We start from the raw sequence: 15,726 nt of genomic DNA, 5'->3' as shown, positions 1-15,726 counted from the left end.
TGACATCCCAGGGTGAGCAGAACCCCCTTTGTGACATCTGGCTGCCATATGACGAGGGGACGAGTCACCTGCTGGTGACACCTGCAGGGCCTGGCAGGATCAGGCAGCTGGTGCTGGGCAGCTGCAGCTTCCCATGGCAGCTCCCAACGAAGTTCCATGAGCTCCAGGAAGCATTTCCCAAGGTTCATCCAAAGCTCCCAGGACACCCAGGTGCTGTTTGAGGAGCAGCACGGGGAGCTGGAGGCACAGCTGGCCCAGTGGCAATGGGAGCAGGGGCCCTTCCTGGGGCTCCAGACTGAGAGGCCGGAGGAGCTGCCGGGACTGCTGGGGGGTGGGAATTCTCCCCAGCACCTCCGAGTGCAGAGGCCAGACGTGGCCAGTGGAAGGGATGAGGACAATGACACGGCCAGTGGAAGGGAGGAGGACAATGGCACGGCCAGTGGAAGGGAGGAGGACAATGACATGGCCAGTGGAAGGGAGGAGGACAATGAGGCCACGGGACGACACAGCAGCAGCCCCCCAGAGCTGGAGAGCAGCAGCTCCGCGGCCATGGCCTGGTTCCTCCCCAGGGAAGTGGTGATCACCAAGTCCCTGGAGGCCGACAGCAGCAGCAGCAGCAGCAGCAGCAGCCTCCTGGAGCTGGCCCGCAGCATCCCCACGCCTGACCCGTGGTGGGGCCCAGCCAAGGCCCCCCCCCGGCAGCGGGTGCCCCCGGGCAGGGCCCGTGGCTGGGCACCACGGGCCTTCCTGGGCAAGCTCTGTGCCCGCCTGAGGGGATTCCTGGGACCCTGGTGGAGCTGCCACATCCCTGCCTGCCAGTGCCCCCACCACGTCCCTCCCTGCCAGTGCCACCGCCACGTCCCTCCCTGCCAGTGCCACCGCCACGTCCGTCCCTCCCGGAGCCGCCTCCTCTGATGCCCCAGTGCTGGTGGCAGTGCCGGGCCCAGAAGAGCAAAAGGTTTCAATCCTGAGCCACCACGGCCTGTCCAAGCCACAAACAACATCCTGGGTTGGTCAGGCAGGCCCTGACCCTCACACCCCCCGTGGCTGGGCCTCATCCCCTGGCACCTCAGGCTCGTCCTCACTCTTTGGCTCTACATTCCCCCCAGCAACAAATTAAAAAAAACCAGCCAAAGTATTATTTCTAAAAATCATTTTGCTTTCCTTTTACCTCCTTAGCCACATGAAGTTCTAGTTGGGCTTTGGCCCTTCTCATCTTCTCCCTCCATGACCTCCCGACATCCTTGTTGGCCTCCTGACTTGCTGCCCCTTCTTCCAAAGGTCATCACTCTCCAGACCTGCTGCCTCCCTGCTTCCTTCCCTGGGAATCCAAAGCTCATCCTTCCATGGTCGCTGTGCCCCAGACTGGGCACACATCACTTGATTTTCTTTTCTTCCTTCCTTGTTTGTCCTTTCCCTTCCAGCACTTTCAGAATCTATGTACAGTTATTAAATTATCTCACCTTGTTCGTTTCTCCCTTTTTTTTCCTTACTGAATTGGCAGGTGGGGTTAAAGCACAAAACCCTTCTTCAGCTCCATTGCCCTTCTCCAGACATACTGCAGCACCTCAATGTCTTTATTGTCGTGTGGGGCCCAAAACTGACCCCAAGATTTGAGGTCCGACCTCACCATGCCCGGCCCAGGGGGATGATCACTGCCCTCGTGTCATGGAGGCTCCTGACATTGAAATAAACCACCTATTCAAAAGAGATTTATTCGATGAACCAGTTAAACCCCAGCAGTTACAGATCCAACAACAGCTGAAAACAGATTCGTGATGTCAAATGGAATTGTTACGACCCGACTGACCTTAGGAATCCCAACGGATTGAGCAGGACAACCTGGAATGCAGGGTCACTGCCTGAGGCAGCAAGGGCTCTCCCTGGGGCTCCTGGGAACTCCCAGTGTCACAAAGGGGGCCCCGCCTGAGCTGGGATGTCACAAAGGGGGCTCTGCCTGCCCCATGATGTCATAAAAGGGGGCTCTGACTGGTGCCCTGGAGTGGCAGGGATGGTGCCATGAGGTCCCTCGACATGTTCACCATGGGGGAGCTGGTTGCAGTCCTGATCCTGGTGCTGCAGCTCATCCTGGTTGCTGTCGTGCTGCGGGACAAGCGTCTCTGGGTAGGTGCCTCTGCACCGCTCTGTGGGCTGGGTTGGTTTGGGGTGGGCTGGGGTGGCACGTGGAGCATCATGGGGGCTGTGGGGTGGGCCCAGGAGCTGCTCCTGTCTCAGCCATCCGTGGTTCCTGCAGAGGATCCGGCGGAACTGGAGGTGTCCGAGGGCAGCGAGAGCCCAGCCGGAGGAGCAGAGCAGTGTGGACAGGGCGCAGGAATCGGCAGACACGTCCCCTGGCAGCTCCCGACAAAGTTCCATGTGCTACACGAAGCATTTCCCAAGGTTCATCCGGAACTCCCAGGACACCTGGGCGCTGTTTGAGGAGCAGTGCAGGGAGCTGGAGGCACAGCTGGCCCAGTGGCAATGGGAGCAGGGGCCCTTCCCGGTGGTCCAGACCGAGCTGCCGGCACTGCTGAGGGTCAGAAAGTCTGGCCGGCGCCTCGGAGTGAAGCTGCCGCGGCTGGACATGGGCAAGGGGACGGAAGAGGACACACGTGAGGACGCGGGACAGCACAGCAGCAGCTCCGCGGCCACGGCCTGGTCCCTCCCCAGGGAAGGGAGGATCTTTAGCCCCACGGGGCTGGAACGCAGCAGCCGGGGCAGGACCCGCCCGGCACGGCCCGGCCCCTGGCAGTGGGGGCTGGGGGTCAGGCAGCGGGGCAGGGGCCCGGGCCGTGGGCTCTTGCAGCGCTACCTGAGGCAGAGCTCGCTGGGGCGCTCCCTGATGCACCTCTGGGCTCGGCACATCGAGCGCCGGCGCCGGCGCCGCGTCCGCTTCGCCACCCCCCTGGTGACAGTGCAGTACATCGAGTAGCACCGGGGACACTCCCTGCCAGAGCTCGGCCATAAAGGATCGAAACCCAGGAGCTCCTCCCTTTGATCCTTTCAATCCAGTGCGATCCAGCCCAGTCCCAGAGATTTGCCAATAACCAACCCCATCTACTAATCAACAACTTCTGGCTTTTGGGGAGGCTGATCCCTGGCTTATTTTGCCAATCCAAAAGCACTGGAGGAGCGAGAGCAGCTCAGGACTTGCAGGTGCCTCTCTGTGTCCCCTCAGGCCGCAGAGCTGTCCCCAGGGCTGTGCAGAGGCACGAGGTGGAAGGGCAAGGGGATGCCAAATGTCCATCCACAGCTGGGTTCTGTTTATCTGCCTCAGGGTGAGGGCAGGGGGAGCTTGTACCTGCCTGCAAAGAGCCGTGTGGGGCATCCTGGGCTTTGAAAAGCCAGACAAACTGTCACTGCACACACGGCAAGGATCCGAGCCACAATTAGGGAATTGGCATCATCAGAGGGGTTTCCAGTGCCACCACAAGCTGTGTTTGGCCAACCCACCCCCAGGCTGCAGCTCCAGAGCCCCTGGCACTGGGGGACAACAGGAACCAGCACCCAAACGTGCCTGGTGCTGGACTCCTGCCCGGGATGGGGGAATGAACCCCCGGACGTGCCCGGTGCTGGACTCCCCCCCAGGCAGGACCCTGCCCTGGTACCTGTGCCAGGTGTGTGACGCGATGTGTGACACGGTGTGTGTGACACGGTACCTGAGCCAGGTGTGTGACTCGGTGTGTGTGACACGGTACCTGAGCCAGGTGTGTGACACGGTACCTGTGCCAGGTGTGTGACTCGGTGTGTGTGACACGGTACCTGAGCCAGGTGTGTGACACGGTACCTGTGCCAGGTGTGTGACTCGGGCCCTGCAGGACCGCGCGGGGCCGCCGGGGGGCACAGCGGGACCGGCTGAGGGGGGGACCCCGACCCGAACCCCCCGTGTGCCCCCGGGGCTCTGTCCCAAACCTTCCCAAACCTCCCCAAATTCCCACCACGGGGCAGAGCTCGCGGGGGGGATCGGGCAGGTCCTGGCGTGGGTTTCACAGCCCAGTCCTTCCTTGGACGCCTCCGGGGTGGGGACTCCAAACCTCCCTGGGCAGCCCCTGCCGAGGCCTCACCACCCTTTCCAGCAGGAAATTCCTGCTCCTGTCCCACCTGAGCCTCCCCTGGCACAGCTGGAGGCCGTTCCCTCTCCTCCTGTCCCTTGTTCCCTGGCAGCAGAGCTCGACCCCCCCCGGCTCCCCCCTCCTGTCAGGGGGTTGCAGAGCCAGAAAGTCCCCCCTGAGCCTCCTTTTCTCCAGGCTGAGCCCCCCCAGCTCCCTCAGCCCCTCCTGCTGCTCCAGCCCCTTCCCAGCTCCTTCAGCTGCTCCTGCTGCTCCAGCCCCTTCCCCAGCTCTGCTCCCTTCTCTGGACACCTTTCCTTCTCCAGCCCCTCCATGTCCTTGTCGTGAGGGGCCCAACACCAAACATGGGTGAAAGGTGGGGGTTATCCCATCTCCAGCTGCGTGGGACACGTCCATGGCAAGTGCAGGCTTGGAGTTCATCATATCTGGGTGTTAATTCCAGGCCCTTCCACCCCCACAGTAATTCCTGTAAGTGTCCAGCTGTCCATCTAATGTACCACAGCCTTTCCCAGGTTTTCTCCCCAAAGCCTGTGGCACTGAGTATCTCTGTGTATTCCTGCTGCTCCCAACACTGGATCTCTCCTGTCTTGTAGCTTCAACTCATTTCTTGGGGAAATTGTCCCAGAATTAGAAAACTGCTTAATAAATTAACTTCTGTTTTTCAGGATGTACCTAGAGCAGCCATCCTACCCAATCCCACACTGCAGCTTCCATGGGATCCTCTGCTGGCATCTGTTCTGGGGCGGTCAGCAGCCAGAGGTGATGGCCTGGAGATGTGGTGATGCTGGAGGTAAAGCTGGTGGGGAATCCAGGGAAGGGAAAGCTGGTGGGGAATCCAGGGAAGGGAAAGCTGGTGGGGAATCCAGGGAAGGGAAAGCTGGTGGGGAATCCAGGGAAGGGAAAACCGGTGGGGTGTCAGGGGAGATGAGACTCCATCCCCTGCAGTCCCAGGGAGACCTGGCATGGGCAGGACCCTCTGGCTCTTGAGCCCCAGCTCAGCGTGGCCTCGGGAATGTGCCCCTGGAGCCAGGATCCAGGGGATTCCCAAGTGCTGCCCACTAACCCTGCTCCTCAGTGCCTCTGGGAAGGCTCCATGGCTGCCTACACAGGGACTTCTCCTTCTGGAAGTTGTGCTTTTCCCCATGAAGTCTGGAACTTTCCCTGCTGCTGGCTGGGTTGTCCACGGTGGATTTTGGGTTCTGTCCCACTGCCAAGGTCACCCGAAATCCCTCCTGCTCTGGGGTGAGCCCTTGGCAGCTCTTGGCCCCAGGTTTCACCCCATCCTGGAGCTGGAGGCTCTGCCTGGGAGTGACCTTGGAGCCCCAACTTGGAGCTGTAAGATCTCTGACTTTTTCCCTTGCCTTTTTATCTCTCTCTGTTTGATGCTTCTTAATTTATGGCAGCAAAGCCTAACGGAGATCCTTAACTGCACAGCCGCAATGCAGCAGGGAAATAGGCAGCTCTTTCCCCCCTCCCATGCCCTTTTCCATCTATTTTCCTATTTTAAAAATTACAATTTTTAATGTATCACTTCCCAGTCCTCCCAACTTTCTGTAGGCACTTAGAAATATCAGCTGGCAAATACAGAGAGATACTCCCAGACCTCCCCGTCTGCCCAGAACTCATTTGTGCTCCATAAAAAATTAGGCTTTTATGCTGGGGGAAGATGCTAATTCCCTGGAGTCCTTGCATTGCCCAGGATTTTTTTTCCAACCAGTCAAACTCAGTAACAAACATAAAATATTGCTGAGCAGCTCTTTGGGTTTAATATTCATCTGGCAGCTCCACTGGCTCCTGCTCCTTCTTGCTTCCCTACGAACCTTGTTCCCACACACAGCAACACCTTGTAGGTGTGGAGACATGGAACTGCTCATTAATTACGCCCAGGGTTAGATGCCTGGCAGGAATTAAGTGCTGGAAGGCTTGGAATGGCCTTTTTGAGATCAAGAGAGTTGGCTGGGGGCAGGGGAGGAGCAGAACCGTGGGCAGGCTCCTGTGGGTATCTCGGCAAACCCGGCTGCTGTGAGAAGGAATAACAGACACTAAAGGTGTCTCCAACATGTGAGAGAGACAGTCAAAGTCTCCCTGAGCTCCAGGGCACCCCGAATGTGAGTCCAGCGGTCTGAGGAGGCAGAGAGACCTCGCTGGGTCCCTCCTCCCCCAGAGCTGCTGCAGCGAGGGGAGGGGGGGAACTTGCCAGTTTTGAATCCAGGACTGTAGAAAACAGGATGGGATGGAACCTGGAGACACTAACTAGTCCACCCTCTCCCAGCCCAAACCTTGTGTGGTTCCATGATTTACCGGGTGAGTCATGGAGGAGCATGACTTGGGAAAAATCCAGCCCTGCTTTGGCAGGGGGTTTATGAGCACACACACCCATCACACACAGAGCAGGGCTAGGGTTAGCCAGGCTGAAAGCTAATTATGACATCAATCAAATTAGAAGGAAAAAGCCAAAGTCTCTAGGGAAGATTCCTGACTGCAGGGGAAGGGGTCAGGTATAATAACCTAACCAAGGATGCAGTGGAAATATTTGAATAGTCAAAAATACAACCATAAGCAAATAAACCAAAGCAAATACTCTGATTAAGTGATGAAAGTGGTGGAACTGCTGCAGAGGAAGGGAGGTGTCTGGGTGAGTGCTGTGGTTGAGGGTAAGCAGGACATTCCAGCATCACCTGCAGATTCAGAAGCACTTTCAGCCCCTTTGGGGACAGAGTGTGACCAGCTGCTGTGGGTCTTGGCTTTGGACCAACTGTCCAGCTTCTCTCAGCATTTGAATTGGAAGAGAGGGATCTGGCCCAAAATCTGGAAACTGGGCCATGCCAGTGTTCCAGCAGCCCTGGGTACCTGGGGTTCCCCCCACAGCCGAGAGCAGACTGTGTCAAACAATCCCCAAAGTCAGGGAAACTGGGAAAGGGGCCTGTTTAGAGACCACGGGGTCAGGTGTGTGACCAGCACAGGGCAGATCCCTGGGAGCTGCACACGGAGAGTCCCAGTGGGATCTCAGGAGAAGACCAGCAGTGCTCAGTGTGAGCCAGAAGAGGGACAAAAGTCATCGGGGTTTGGAAAAGGTGGCCAGAAGGAAAGGCTGAAGGATCTGGTGATGTTCAGCACAGCACTGAGGTACAATGCAGAGGGACCGACCCTGTGGCCTGCCAAGATCTGTTCCAGCCCGTTTTTTGGGATTAATGCAGGCAGCCATGGAAGCAAGGCTTGGCACTCGGGACTGGCCCAGGAGCAGTGGAATGAGGTCTGTCACCCTGAGCCCAGACCGAGGGAAAGGGTAGTGCAGGGGGCTGGCACAGGGTGGCAGGGAGGTGACAGCGCGGTGGTGGCAGTGCAGGAGGTGGCAGGGAGGTGACAGCGCGGTGGTGGCAGTGCAGGAGGTGGCAGTGCTGCCTTCTGGCCAGGAGGTGCCTCCTGTGCTCCACATTCGTGCCGTGCCCACTGTCACAGCCGTGTCCCCAGGGCGGCCCCGCTGCTGCCGCTGCTCGCCCTCGGCACAGGGAAGCATCGCCGGAGGGGCAGGGGCAGATCCTGCCCCTCTGCCCAGCCCTGGGGAGGCACATCTGCAGCGCTGGGCCCAGCTCTGGGCTCGGCAGCACAGGAGAGACACGGAGCTCCTGGAGTGCACCCAGCAAAGGGTGACAAGGGTGCTGAGGGGATGGAGCATCTCTGTGACAGCAAAGACTGAGGGAGCTGGGGCTGTTCAGCCTCCAGAGCAGACACTGAGAGGGGACCTCCCCCATGTCTTTAGGGGCTGCAGGGAGGGGGCAGAGGATGGCCCAGGCTCTGCTCGGGGGGCCCAGCAATGGCACAGGAGGAACGGGCAGGACCTGATGGCCAGGCAGTGACCCAGCCCTGAACAGACTGTCCAACAGGAATGGAGTCTCCTCACTGGAGATATTCCACAGGTGTCTAGACACAACCCTGTGCCATGTGTTCTGGGATGGCCGTGCTCGAGCAGGGAGGTGGCACCAGATGGGCCCTTCCAGCCTCAGCCATCCCGTGATTCCGTGGTGCTGAACGGGTCCATCCTCCCGGCTTTGCGAGGTTTTGTGAGGCACAGGCTGAGGGATTTGCAGGGGAGCTGCTCCCAGGGCAGCACCAGCAGATGTGCCTCCTGTGTCCCAGCTGTGCCCCCGCAGCCCAACACACACCGTGGTCTGGGGGGAGCTCCCAGACACCCCCAGCCCTGGCCCGAGCTCCCAGACACCCCCAGCCCTGGCCCGAGCTCCCAAACACCCCCAGCCCTGGCCCGAGCTCCCAAACACCCCCAGCCCTGGCCCGAGCTCCCACGGCCCTTGTGGCCATGGGTCAGGAGCACCCCCAGGACGGGGGCGGTCAGGAGCACCCCCAGGACGGGGGCAGTCAGGACACCCCGGCATTCCCTGCTGGTCACGGGTGGCCTTGGCACGTGGAGCCTGGAGCACGGAGTGGAGCCTGGAGCACGGAGTGGTCCCTCGTACCCCTGGGGGGACACAGTCCCTGGTTTGGGAACAGTCGCTCCGGGTGTGGGACCCCCGGCCCCCCGTGCAGGGCCGGGCCCGGTGTTCTGTGCTGGAGCCTCGCCGTGCTGGCCAACAGAGCACTCCTGGCCCCAGGGACCCTGGGGACACGTGCCTTGGCCCTGTGCCCTGGCCCCGGGCAGAGATTTGGGCTGTGTGACGGTGACAGGAGGCAGGCGCGTCCTCCCCCCGACGTCTGGGCCCCGCTGACTCACTTCCCTCCCCGGACTTTCCAACAAGCTGAAGTTAAAAGCAATTGAACTTTGTTTATTATGTTTTTTCCATCAGGTTCCCTTCCTGGGAGAGTCCAATTAGCGCTAACGAGCCGGCTGGTAATTACGGCGCGGGCCCCAGGAGCTTCGAGCGCCGGTGGCCGCGCTGCTGCGGCCGCGACCCCCCCGCCGCTGCCCGGGGGCCAATTACCGGCTCTGTCACCCGTGTCACCCCGGGACCGGCCCTCGCTGCCGCGGGTGGCTGTCCCCGCTGTCCCCGCTGTCCCCGCTCCGTCCCTCCAGACAAACCTTCCCCCGGCAGTGACTCCTGTCCGCGGGGACATCGCTGTCCCCTGGCTCTCTGTCCCCTTTGCGGGGGGGTGTTTGTGCCTCGCTGTCCCCTGGCTCTCTGTCCCCTTTACAGGGGGGTGTTTGTGCCTCGCTGTCCCCCCGTGCCCCCCGTGGGACTCTCCCGGGCTGTCCCGAGGGGACCCCCGAGCCCCCTCCTGCTGCCGGGGGGTTTCTCCATCCCCCACGGGAGCGGACTCTGTGCGGCCCCCCTGGGTCTGTGGGGCAGCTCCTGCCATGAAGAGCGAGAGCCAAGTGCAAACTTCCCTGTAAAAATCAGAGTGATCCTCCCCCAAATCCAGCTCAAGGTTTGGGGAAGTTTTAGGGGCTGAAAATGCCACGGTAAAACGGGAAAACCTGTTTCGGTGGCAGCTCCAGCCCCACCCCTGGGTCTGGAGTTTGGGTGGTGCAGGTCCCGAGCAGGTTGTACACAACAGCCAAGCAAGGAAATGCTGCTGGACAGCGATAATTTATTTGGAATTAACTAAACGTTAATTCTGAGGGTGGCTGAGGCTGGGGTGGGGCTGTGTGGGGAGGGATGGCGCAGGTTTTGGGCTGAGGGGGACAGGCAGGAGGATGGGGGGAGAGCTGCAGTCTGTGTCCAGCCTGGGGCCCAAGTGCTGGACTTGCTGAAACTGTGGAGTCAGGAACATCCTGCTCACCCAGCTCTCTCCTGCTGGGTCTGTGTATGGCCACTGGCCTGGAGGGGTTTCTGCCCAGGAGCTGCAGACCAACCAGTGTCCCCAGCCAAGGGGCTTGGAGCACTCTGGGCTACTGGAAGGTGACCCTGCCCATGGCAGGGGGTGGAACAGGATGAGTTTCAGGGTTCCTCCCAACCCAAACCTTCTGGGATTCCATGATTCCATGAGCTTGAGGTGCTGTAGCAGTTCAGGGGTGCTGCCATTGCACCCCTGGTTTTGCAACTCTGCAACCAGCTCTGGAGGGAGCAGAGACCCCTCGACACGTGGCCTGGGCTGGGGTCACTGCCCAAACCCACCAGCCTATGCTCGTGCCCCCCTCTGCCCATCTCCGAAGAGCCCCATCAGAGGGCACCTACCCACCCCACCAGCACACTCAGGGCTGAACTTGTTTGCTTTGGACACTTCACTCCAAGGAGAGATTCAAAATTAGCAAGTAAGCCCTGGCTCAGAGCTGGAATCATCCTGAGGCTCCGGAGGCTCCACTGGAATTGTCCTGAGGCTCATCTGGAATCTTCTGAGGTTCTGCTGGAATCTTCTGAGGCTCGTTACTCAGCTCTCCCTGTTGGGCTCACAGCTACTCTGCAGGTAAACAAGGCAAAGTGCCTCTTTCCTTGGGGCTCCTCCATGGAGGAACCTGGGGGTGGATGAATTCTGGTCCAGGAGTTGTCCTGAGCCACCCCTGCCCCTCCCCACCCCTGCCCCTCCCCACCCCTGCCCCTTCCCACCCCTGCCCCTTCCCACCACCGCCTCGTGCACCTTCATAATGGGCTCTTGTCCACCCTCACATGGTGCTGGGGCAAATGTTGTCCCCTAAACTGGCCAAAACCCAAGACCCTCCCAACTAGTTGGGACTTGCCCCAGTGCTGGTTTCTCACTGGTGTTGGGTCTGCAGGGAGCAGAGCCCTCCCTTCACTGAGCTCTGGCTGAGGCAGTGGGAGTTTTCCAAGAGAAACCACAGGATGTGGAGGGCACATCCTGACCACCACCAGTGGGATGGGCCAACAGAAACCTCGTGAGTTCATCCAGGGGAAGGGAAAAGTCCTGCCAGGACTGGGGGACCAGCACAGGACCAGCTGCCTGGAAAAGCAGCTTGGCGGAGAAGGCCCTGGTGCACACCAGGCTGAGCCTGAGCAAAGGTGTCAGCAGGAGCATTGCCACCAGGTAGAGGGGGGTGATCCTTCCCCTCTGCCACCCCTGGAGCTCTGGGTCCAGTGCTGGGCTCCTCAGTGTGAGAGAGACATGGGCACACTGGGCATGGCATGGACAGACAGTGACAGGAAGAGGGGAAATGGCTTTACACTGAAGAGGAGAGATTTTAATTAGATTTTGGGAAGAAATTCCTCCCTGTGAGGGTGGGGTGGGCCTGGCCCAGGTTGCCCAGAGAAGCTGTGGCTGCCCCTGGATCCCTGGAAGTGTCCAAGGCTAGATTGGACAGAGATGGGAACAAGCTGGGCTAGTGGAAGGTGTCCCTGCCCATGGCAGGGGGACTGGACAATCTTTAAAGTCCCTCCCAACCCAAACAAGTCTGTGGTTCTGTGATTTCCAAGTGGTGTGTTGGAAGAGAGGAGTGCACTGGCCAAAGGGACAGTTGCCCAGCACCTTCTGCCCTGGCCCCTTGGTTTCCTGTCCATAAGCTGTTGCCATGTCACCAGCTAGACACAGAAGGTCTAGCTTCCCTTTCCAGTCACTGCAGAGAGAGCAGAGATGGACCTTTCTGGGGGATAACTCCTTGTACTCAACTTCACACCTATTCTGGGATGGGAGAACTCTTTTTGTGGCCGTGCCTCCCTCCCTGAGCCTCTGCCCTGCCTTTAGCAGCCCGTGAGCCTGAGTCCTGCCAGCTGCCCCAGCAGTCTGAGGGTCCCCTCCTGGATCTGCTTCACCTTTATGCCATAAACGAGGGGGCTGAGCGTGGGAGGGACAGTCAGACACCAGCCAGCCACCAGGACTTGGACGTGAGGTGTCAGGTCAGAGGGGAACATCTGCAGGTACATGGGGAGGGCCAAGCTACATCTTTGTCCCCAGCTGCAGCTCCCTGGAGCAATGACAGAAACATTGGGGGCTGCTGTTGGTGTGACTGCAAACCTGTGCCCACAGCAGGTCTCCAGCACCATGGAATTTTGCTGTTTATTTTGGGAAAAGCTTTCAGAACTTGTTATCTACAGCCAGGCTTTTGAACAGTGCGGTCAGTGCCTTCAAGGGGACACATCACTGACAGCCCTGGCTGTCCCATGGGCTGCATGGGGCCACTTTCCCTTCTGCCTCTGCTCCCAGCCCCTCTGATTGCATGGAGTCATGGAATGGTTTGGGTTGGAAAGAATCTTAAAGCCCATCCAGTGCCACTCCCTGCCATGGGCAGGGACACCTTCCACCAGCCCAGGGTGCTCCAAGCTCCATCCAGCCTGGCCTTGGACACTTCCAGGGATCCAGGGACAGCCACAGCTTCTCTGGGCAGCCTGTGCCAGGGCCTCCCCACCCTGCAGACGGTGTTGGGTTGGCAGGAAGGGGCAGCTCTTACTTTTGGGGAGCTCTGAGCCTCCAATGAGGACCTGAGGGACCTCTGGACAGTCTCCCTTGGTCACATCAAGTGCTGTGGAAGGGTGAGGGAAAGCCCTGGCTGCCCACCCACATCTGAGCCACCCCCAAGGCTCTCCTGAAGAAGGGCTGTGATTGTGCCCTCAGCTCCTGGCACGGGAGGGCTGCAGGTCAAGGTGATTCCTGACACCACCGAGTGACTTTGCAGGAGGGAGAAAGCACCTCCGAGTGTCCAAGGGGGTCTTTGGCAGGTTCTGCCAGACTTCCATGAGGCCTGGAATGCTGGGGGGCTGCACACCCTTCCCCTGGATTACTGGGGCTGATGTGCTGAGCTGCCAATTGCTCCCCTGACGTCAATGCCCAGCAGAAAGCCCGAGATGTTAATGGGATATTTGGTCAATAAAGAATTAAAGGATTGGAGCCAAATTAAATTATGGCAATCAGCGAGGCCTGCAGGAAACAGCTCCTGTCAAACAAACCCGATTTTCTTTCCTGGTGAGTGAAGGGTTTAGTTAATCAATGTGATCCATGTCTGTGAGCACAGAGCTGTCAGAGAGAGGGGCCTCTGCCCTGCTCAGGTGAGGGGCTGGCACAGCACACCTGGGAATACCAGCAGGACTGGGGGGTTCAGAGACCTCAAAATGAAGCTGTCAGGGACCATCCTAGAACCACAGAATCCCACACTGGTTTGGGTTGGGAGGGACCTCAAAGCCCATTCGGTGCCACCCCCTGCCACGGGCAGGGACACCTTCCACCAGCCCAGGTTGCCACAAGCCCTGTCCAGACAGGAATGTGCTGCATGAGCTGCCTCCAGCAGAATTAAAAGGCCTTTTTTGTGTTTTCCTGGAGCAATGCTGGGGCAGTTTCATCCCTGGCTCTGCTGTACCAGTGGCTGGAAGCCTCTCCTGGCTCTTATTCCAAGGATCATGCCATGGAATGGGCTGTTTGTGCCTCCAGCAGACCCTCCCCAAAGCCCAGGCAGTGTAAAGCCAAAATGTGCAAATTTAGCATAGAAAAAAAATGCAAATTTGGAACAGCAGGAAAATTCTGTCAACTGTTTTTTTAGATGTCATGGAAGGTGCAGCAGAAAGTTGGATAAATACCACAAAGATAGGAAAAAATGTGTCTGAGGTGAAGACAGACAGATTCAAACCAGTTTTGAACTGGAATGCATTTCACTGAGTTTTATTTTTAAATTAACGTGGAAGTGAGGACTAAACATGGCATTTTGGGGGGGATTCATCTGAACACAGTGTTGGTCTGTGATTGGAGCCAGTCCTGAGATCACCTTCATGGCCACAGACACAAACAGTGATTTTAGGGCAGAATTCAGAGAATCATAGAATGGTTTGGGTTGGAAGTGACTTTGAAGTTTATCCCGTCCCACCCCTGCCATGGGCAGGGACAGGTTCCACTATCCCAGGTTGCTCCAAGCCCCATCCAACCTGGCCTGGGACACTTCCAGGGATGGGGCAACCACAGCTGTAACAGGATCTGTGCATGGACACAAATGTAGCTGGACCCCTTAGATTATCACTGGGATGTTCACGGCACTGGGAACATCTCTGGACTCAAAGGTGGGTTCTTGTCTCTCTGTATCACCTGGAAAGGAGGAAGGGAAAGAGGACCTGCCGTGTGCCCCTTCCCCCGGTCCCAAATAACTCCTCACAGAGTAGGGTCTCGTTACAGCCCAGGAGTCCTCTGTCCTCGCTGCTCCTGCTCACCGTGGGCATTCCCTGGAATGCCTCTGGCACTGCCAGGCCCTGGTGAACACGCCTGGCAGACCAGGGGCCCCGTGTCAGGCACGAGCCTTGCCGGGCAGGAGCACCCTGAGCAGGGTCCTCACGCTGTACACGAGGGGGTTCAGGGCGGCGGGCAGGGCCAGGTACAGGTCTGCCAGCAGGACCCACGCGGGCATGGGCACGGGCACGGCGCTGCCCAAGTGCTGGGCGTAGACGGAGACGATGCCGGGCGGGTAGAAGAGCAGCACCACGCACAGGTGGCACCCGCACGTGCTCAGGGCCCTGCGGTGTGCCCCGCGCCCCGGCACGGCCCGCAGGATGCGGCCGCAGGACGCGGCGACGCAGGCCCCGTCCGCGCCCACGGCGAGGGAGGAGGCGGCCCCGCTGTAGAGCCCGGCGGGCGCGGGGTCGGCGCGGGCCAGCCCGGCCACGGCCCGGTGCTCGCAGCACGAGTGGGGCACCGCGCGCGGGCCGCAGTAGGGCGGGGACGTCACCAGCCCGTCAGGGGCACCATGAAGAGGAGAGCCCTGAGCACGATGGCCAGGCCACGGCCCGGGCGCTCAGGATGCTGTGGTACCTGAGGGCGTGACAGGTGGCCACGTAGTGGTCGAGGGCCATGGCCAGGAGCAATCCCAACTCCGCCGACGTGGCGGAGTGGACGAGGAACATCTGGACGAAGCAGGCCACGGAGCCGATCTCGGCAGAGTTCAGCCACAGCACGCTCAGCAGCCTGGGGACCACGGCCCTCACCATGAGCACGTCAACGGCCGCCAGCGTGGCCAGGAGCCGGTGGCAGGGGGCACGCAGGGACTTGTCCAGCCCAGTGACCAGCAACACCGCCCCGTTTCCTACCAGGGCCATGACATAGGCCGAGCAGAAAAGGACACCCAGGCAGGTGGGGAAAGCTTCCAGGCCAGGGACACCCACCAGGATGAAGGAGGAGGAGTTGCTGTTGGAGGGATCAGAAGCCATGAAGGAGAATCTTGATTTGTGTTTAAAAGCAGACGCTGAGTTTTCAGCCCTGCGGTGGCAGGGGGATAAGGTGGAGACTCGGCAGCAATGCAAGAGACAAATCAGGAATGCACATTGTTGTTAGAACGGGTGAGACAGCGTAACATCACCTTTTCCTCCTGGAAAGGGTGGTGAGGCCTTGGCAGGGGCTGCCCAGGGAGGTTTGGAGTGCCCAGCCCTGGAGGTGTCCCAGGAAGGCCTGGCCGTGGCACTCAGTGCTCTGGGCTGGGGGACAAGGTGGGGATGGGGCACAGGGGGGATCCATGGGCCGGGAGGGCTTTTCCAGCCCCAGTGATCCTGGGATTCTGTGATTCTATGATCACCTGATAGGGGGAATGGGTCAGAAACACTGAATAAATGGGGCTGTTGTGGCTTGGAAGTTGCTACAAGGTGAAGAAGTTCATGTTTCAGGTTGAGCCAGGGATAACCAAGGCACTTTTACAGTCTGTTGCTTGTGAAAGGCTTACTTGCTCACCAGGGCTCAGCTGACATCCCAAAATAAGCTGCAAGATGAGAGAACAAGGAGAGCAAGGTCAGCTTCCAGCCCTGGCTTCCCTCCATGAGCCCGACAGGAATTCCCTCCAGCTCTGTAGGGC

At 59.4% G+C, this 15,726-nt stretch overlaps 3 protein-coding genes across 4 annotated transcripts; 2 read left to right on the top strand and 1 right to left on the bottom strand.

Moving 5' to 3' along the window:
* The first annotated feature begins 100 nt into the window (after positions 1–100).
* LOC113987084 lies at positions 101–1,138 on the top strand. Of its 2 annotated transcripts, none has more exons than XM_039387840.1 (2): positions 101–386; positions 417–1,138. In XM_039387840.1, exons 1-2 carry the CDS (start codon positions 157–159, stop codon positions 913–915), a joined length of 729 nt encoding a protein of 242 aa, XP_039243774.1. In that variant the 5' UTR covers positions 101–156; the 3' UTR covers positions 916–1,138. The 2 variants fall into 2 exon arrangements, with proteins under 2 accessions (XP_039243774.1, XP_039243775.1); XM_039387841.1 differs by having other exon boundaries at positions 101–450; positions 481–1,138.
* Positions 1,139–2,000: 862 nt separating this feature from the next.
* Positions 2,001–2,976, top strand: LOC113987083. Its single transcript, XM_027719390.2, has 2 exons — positions 2,001–2,124; positions 2,255–2,976. Exons 1-2 carry the CDS (start codon positions 2,020–2,022, stop codon positions 2,930–2,932), a joined length of 783 nt encoding a protein of 260 aa, XP_027575191.2. The 5' UTR covers positions 2,001–2,019; the 3' UTR covers positions 2,933–2,976.
* Positions 2,977–14,175: 11,199 nt separating this feature from the next.
* On the bottom strand, positions 14,176–15,091 carry LOC113987082 (olfactory receptor 52I2-like). The gene is given in 3 exon segments (XM_027719389.2): positions 14,176–14,615; positions 14,618–14,668; positions 14,671–15,091. Coding segments are annotated over 3 exon segments (912 nt in total).
* Between the last annotated feature and the right edge of the window lie 635 nt (positions 15,092–15,726).

The sequence above is a fragment of the Pipra filicauda genome, unplaced genomic scaffold (genome assembly GCF_003945595.2).
Source record: "Pipra filicauda isolate LSUMZ 115617 unplaced genomic scaffold, ASM394559v2 scaffold591_size256279_pilon, whole genome shotgun sequence".
Classification (NCBI taxonomy): Eukaryota; Metazoa; Chordata; class Aves; order Passeriformes; family Pipridae; genus Pipra; species Pipra filicauda.
The sequence above is the reverse complement of the archived record's forward strand: the minus strand, read 5'-3'. Positions and strand labels throughout refer to the sequence as shown.

Coding starts and splice junctions, on each gene's coding strand:
- LOC113987083 (XM_027719390.2), top strand. CDS start 2,020: ATGAGGTCCCTCGACATGTTCACCATGGGGGAGCTGGTTGCAGTCCTG. Junction 2,125..2,254: donor TGCGGGACAAGCGTCTCTGG/GTAGGTGCCTCT, acceptor TGGTTCCTGCAG/AGGATCCGGCGGAACTGGAG.
- LOC113987084 (XM_039387840.1), top strand. CDS start 157: ATGAGCTCCAGGAAGCATTTCCCAAGGTTCATCCAAAGCTCCCAGGAC. Junction 387..416: donor CCAGACGTGGCCAGTGGAAG/GGATGAGGACAA, acceptor GGCCAGTGGAAG/GGAGGAGGACAATGGCACGG.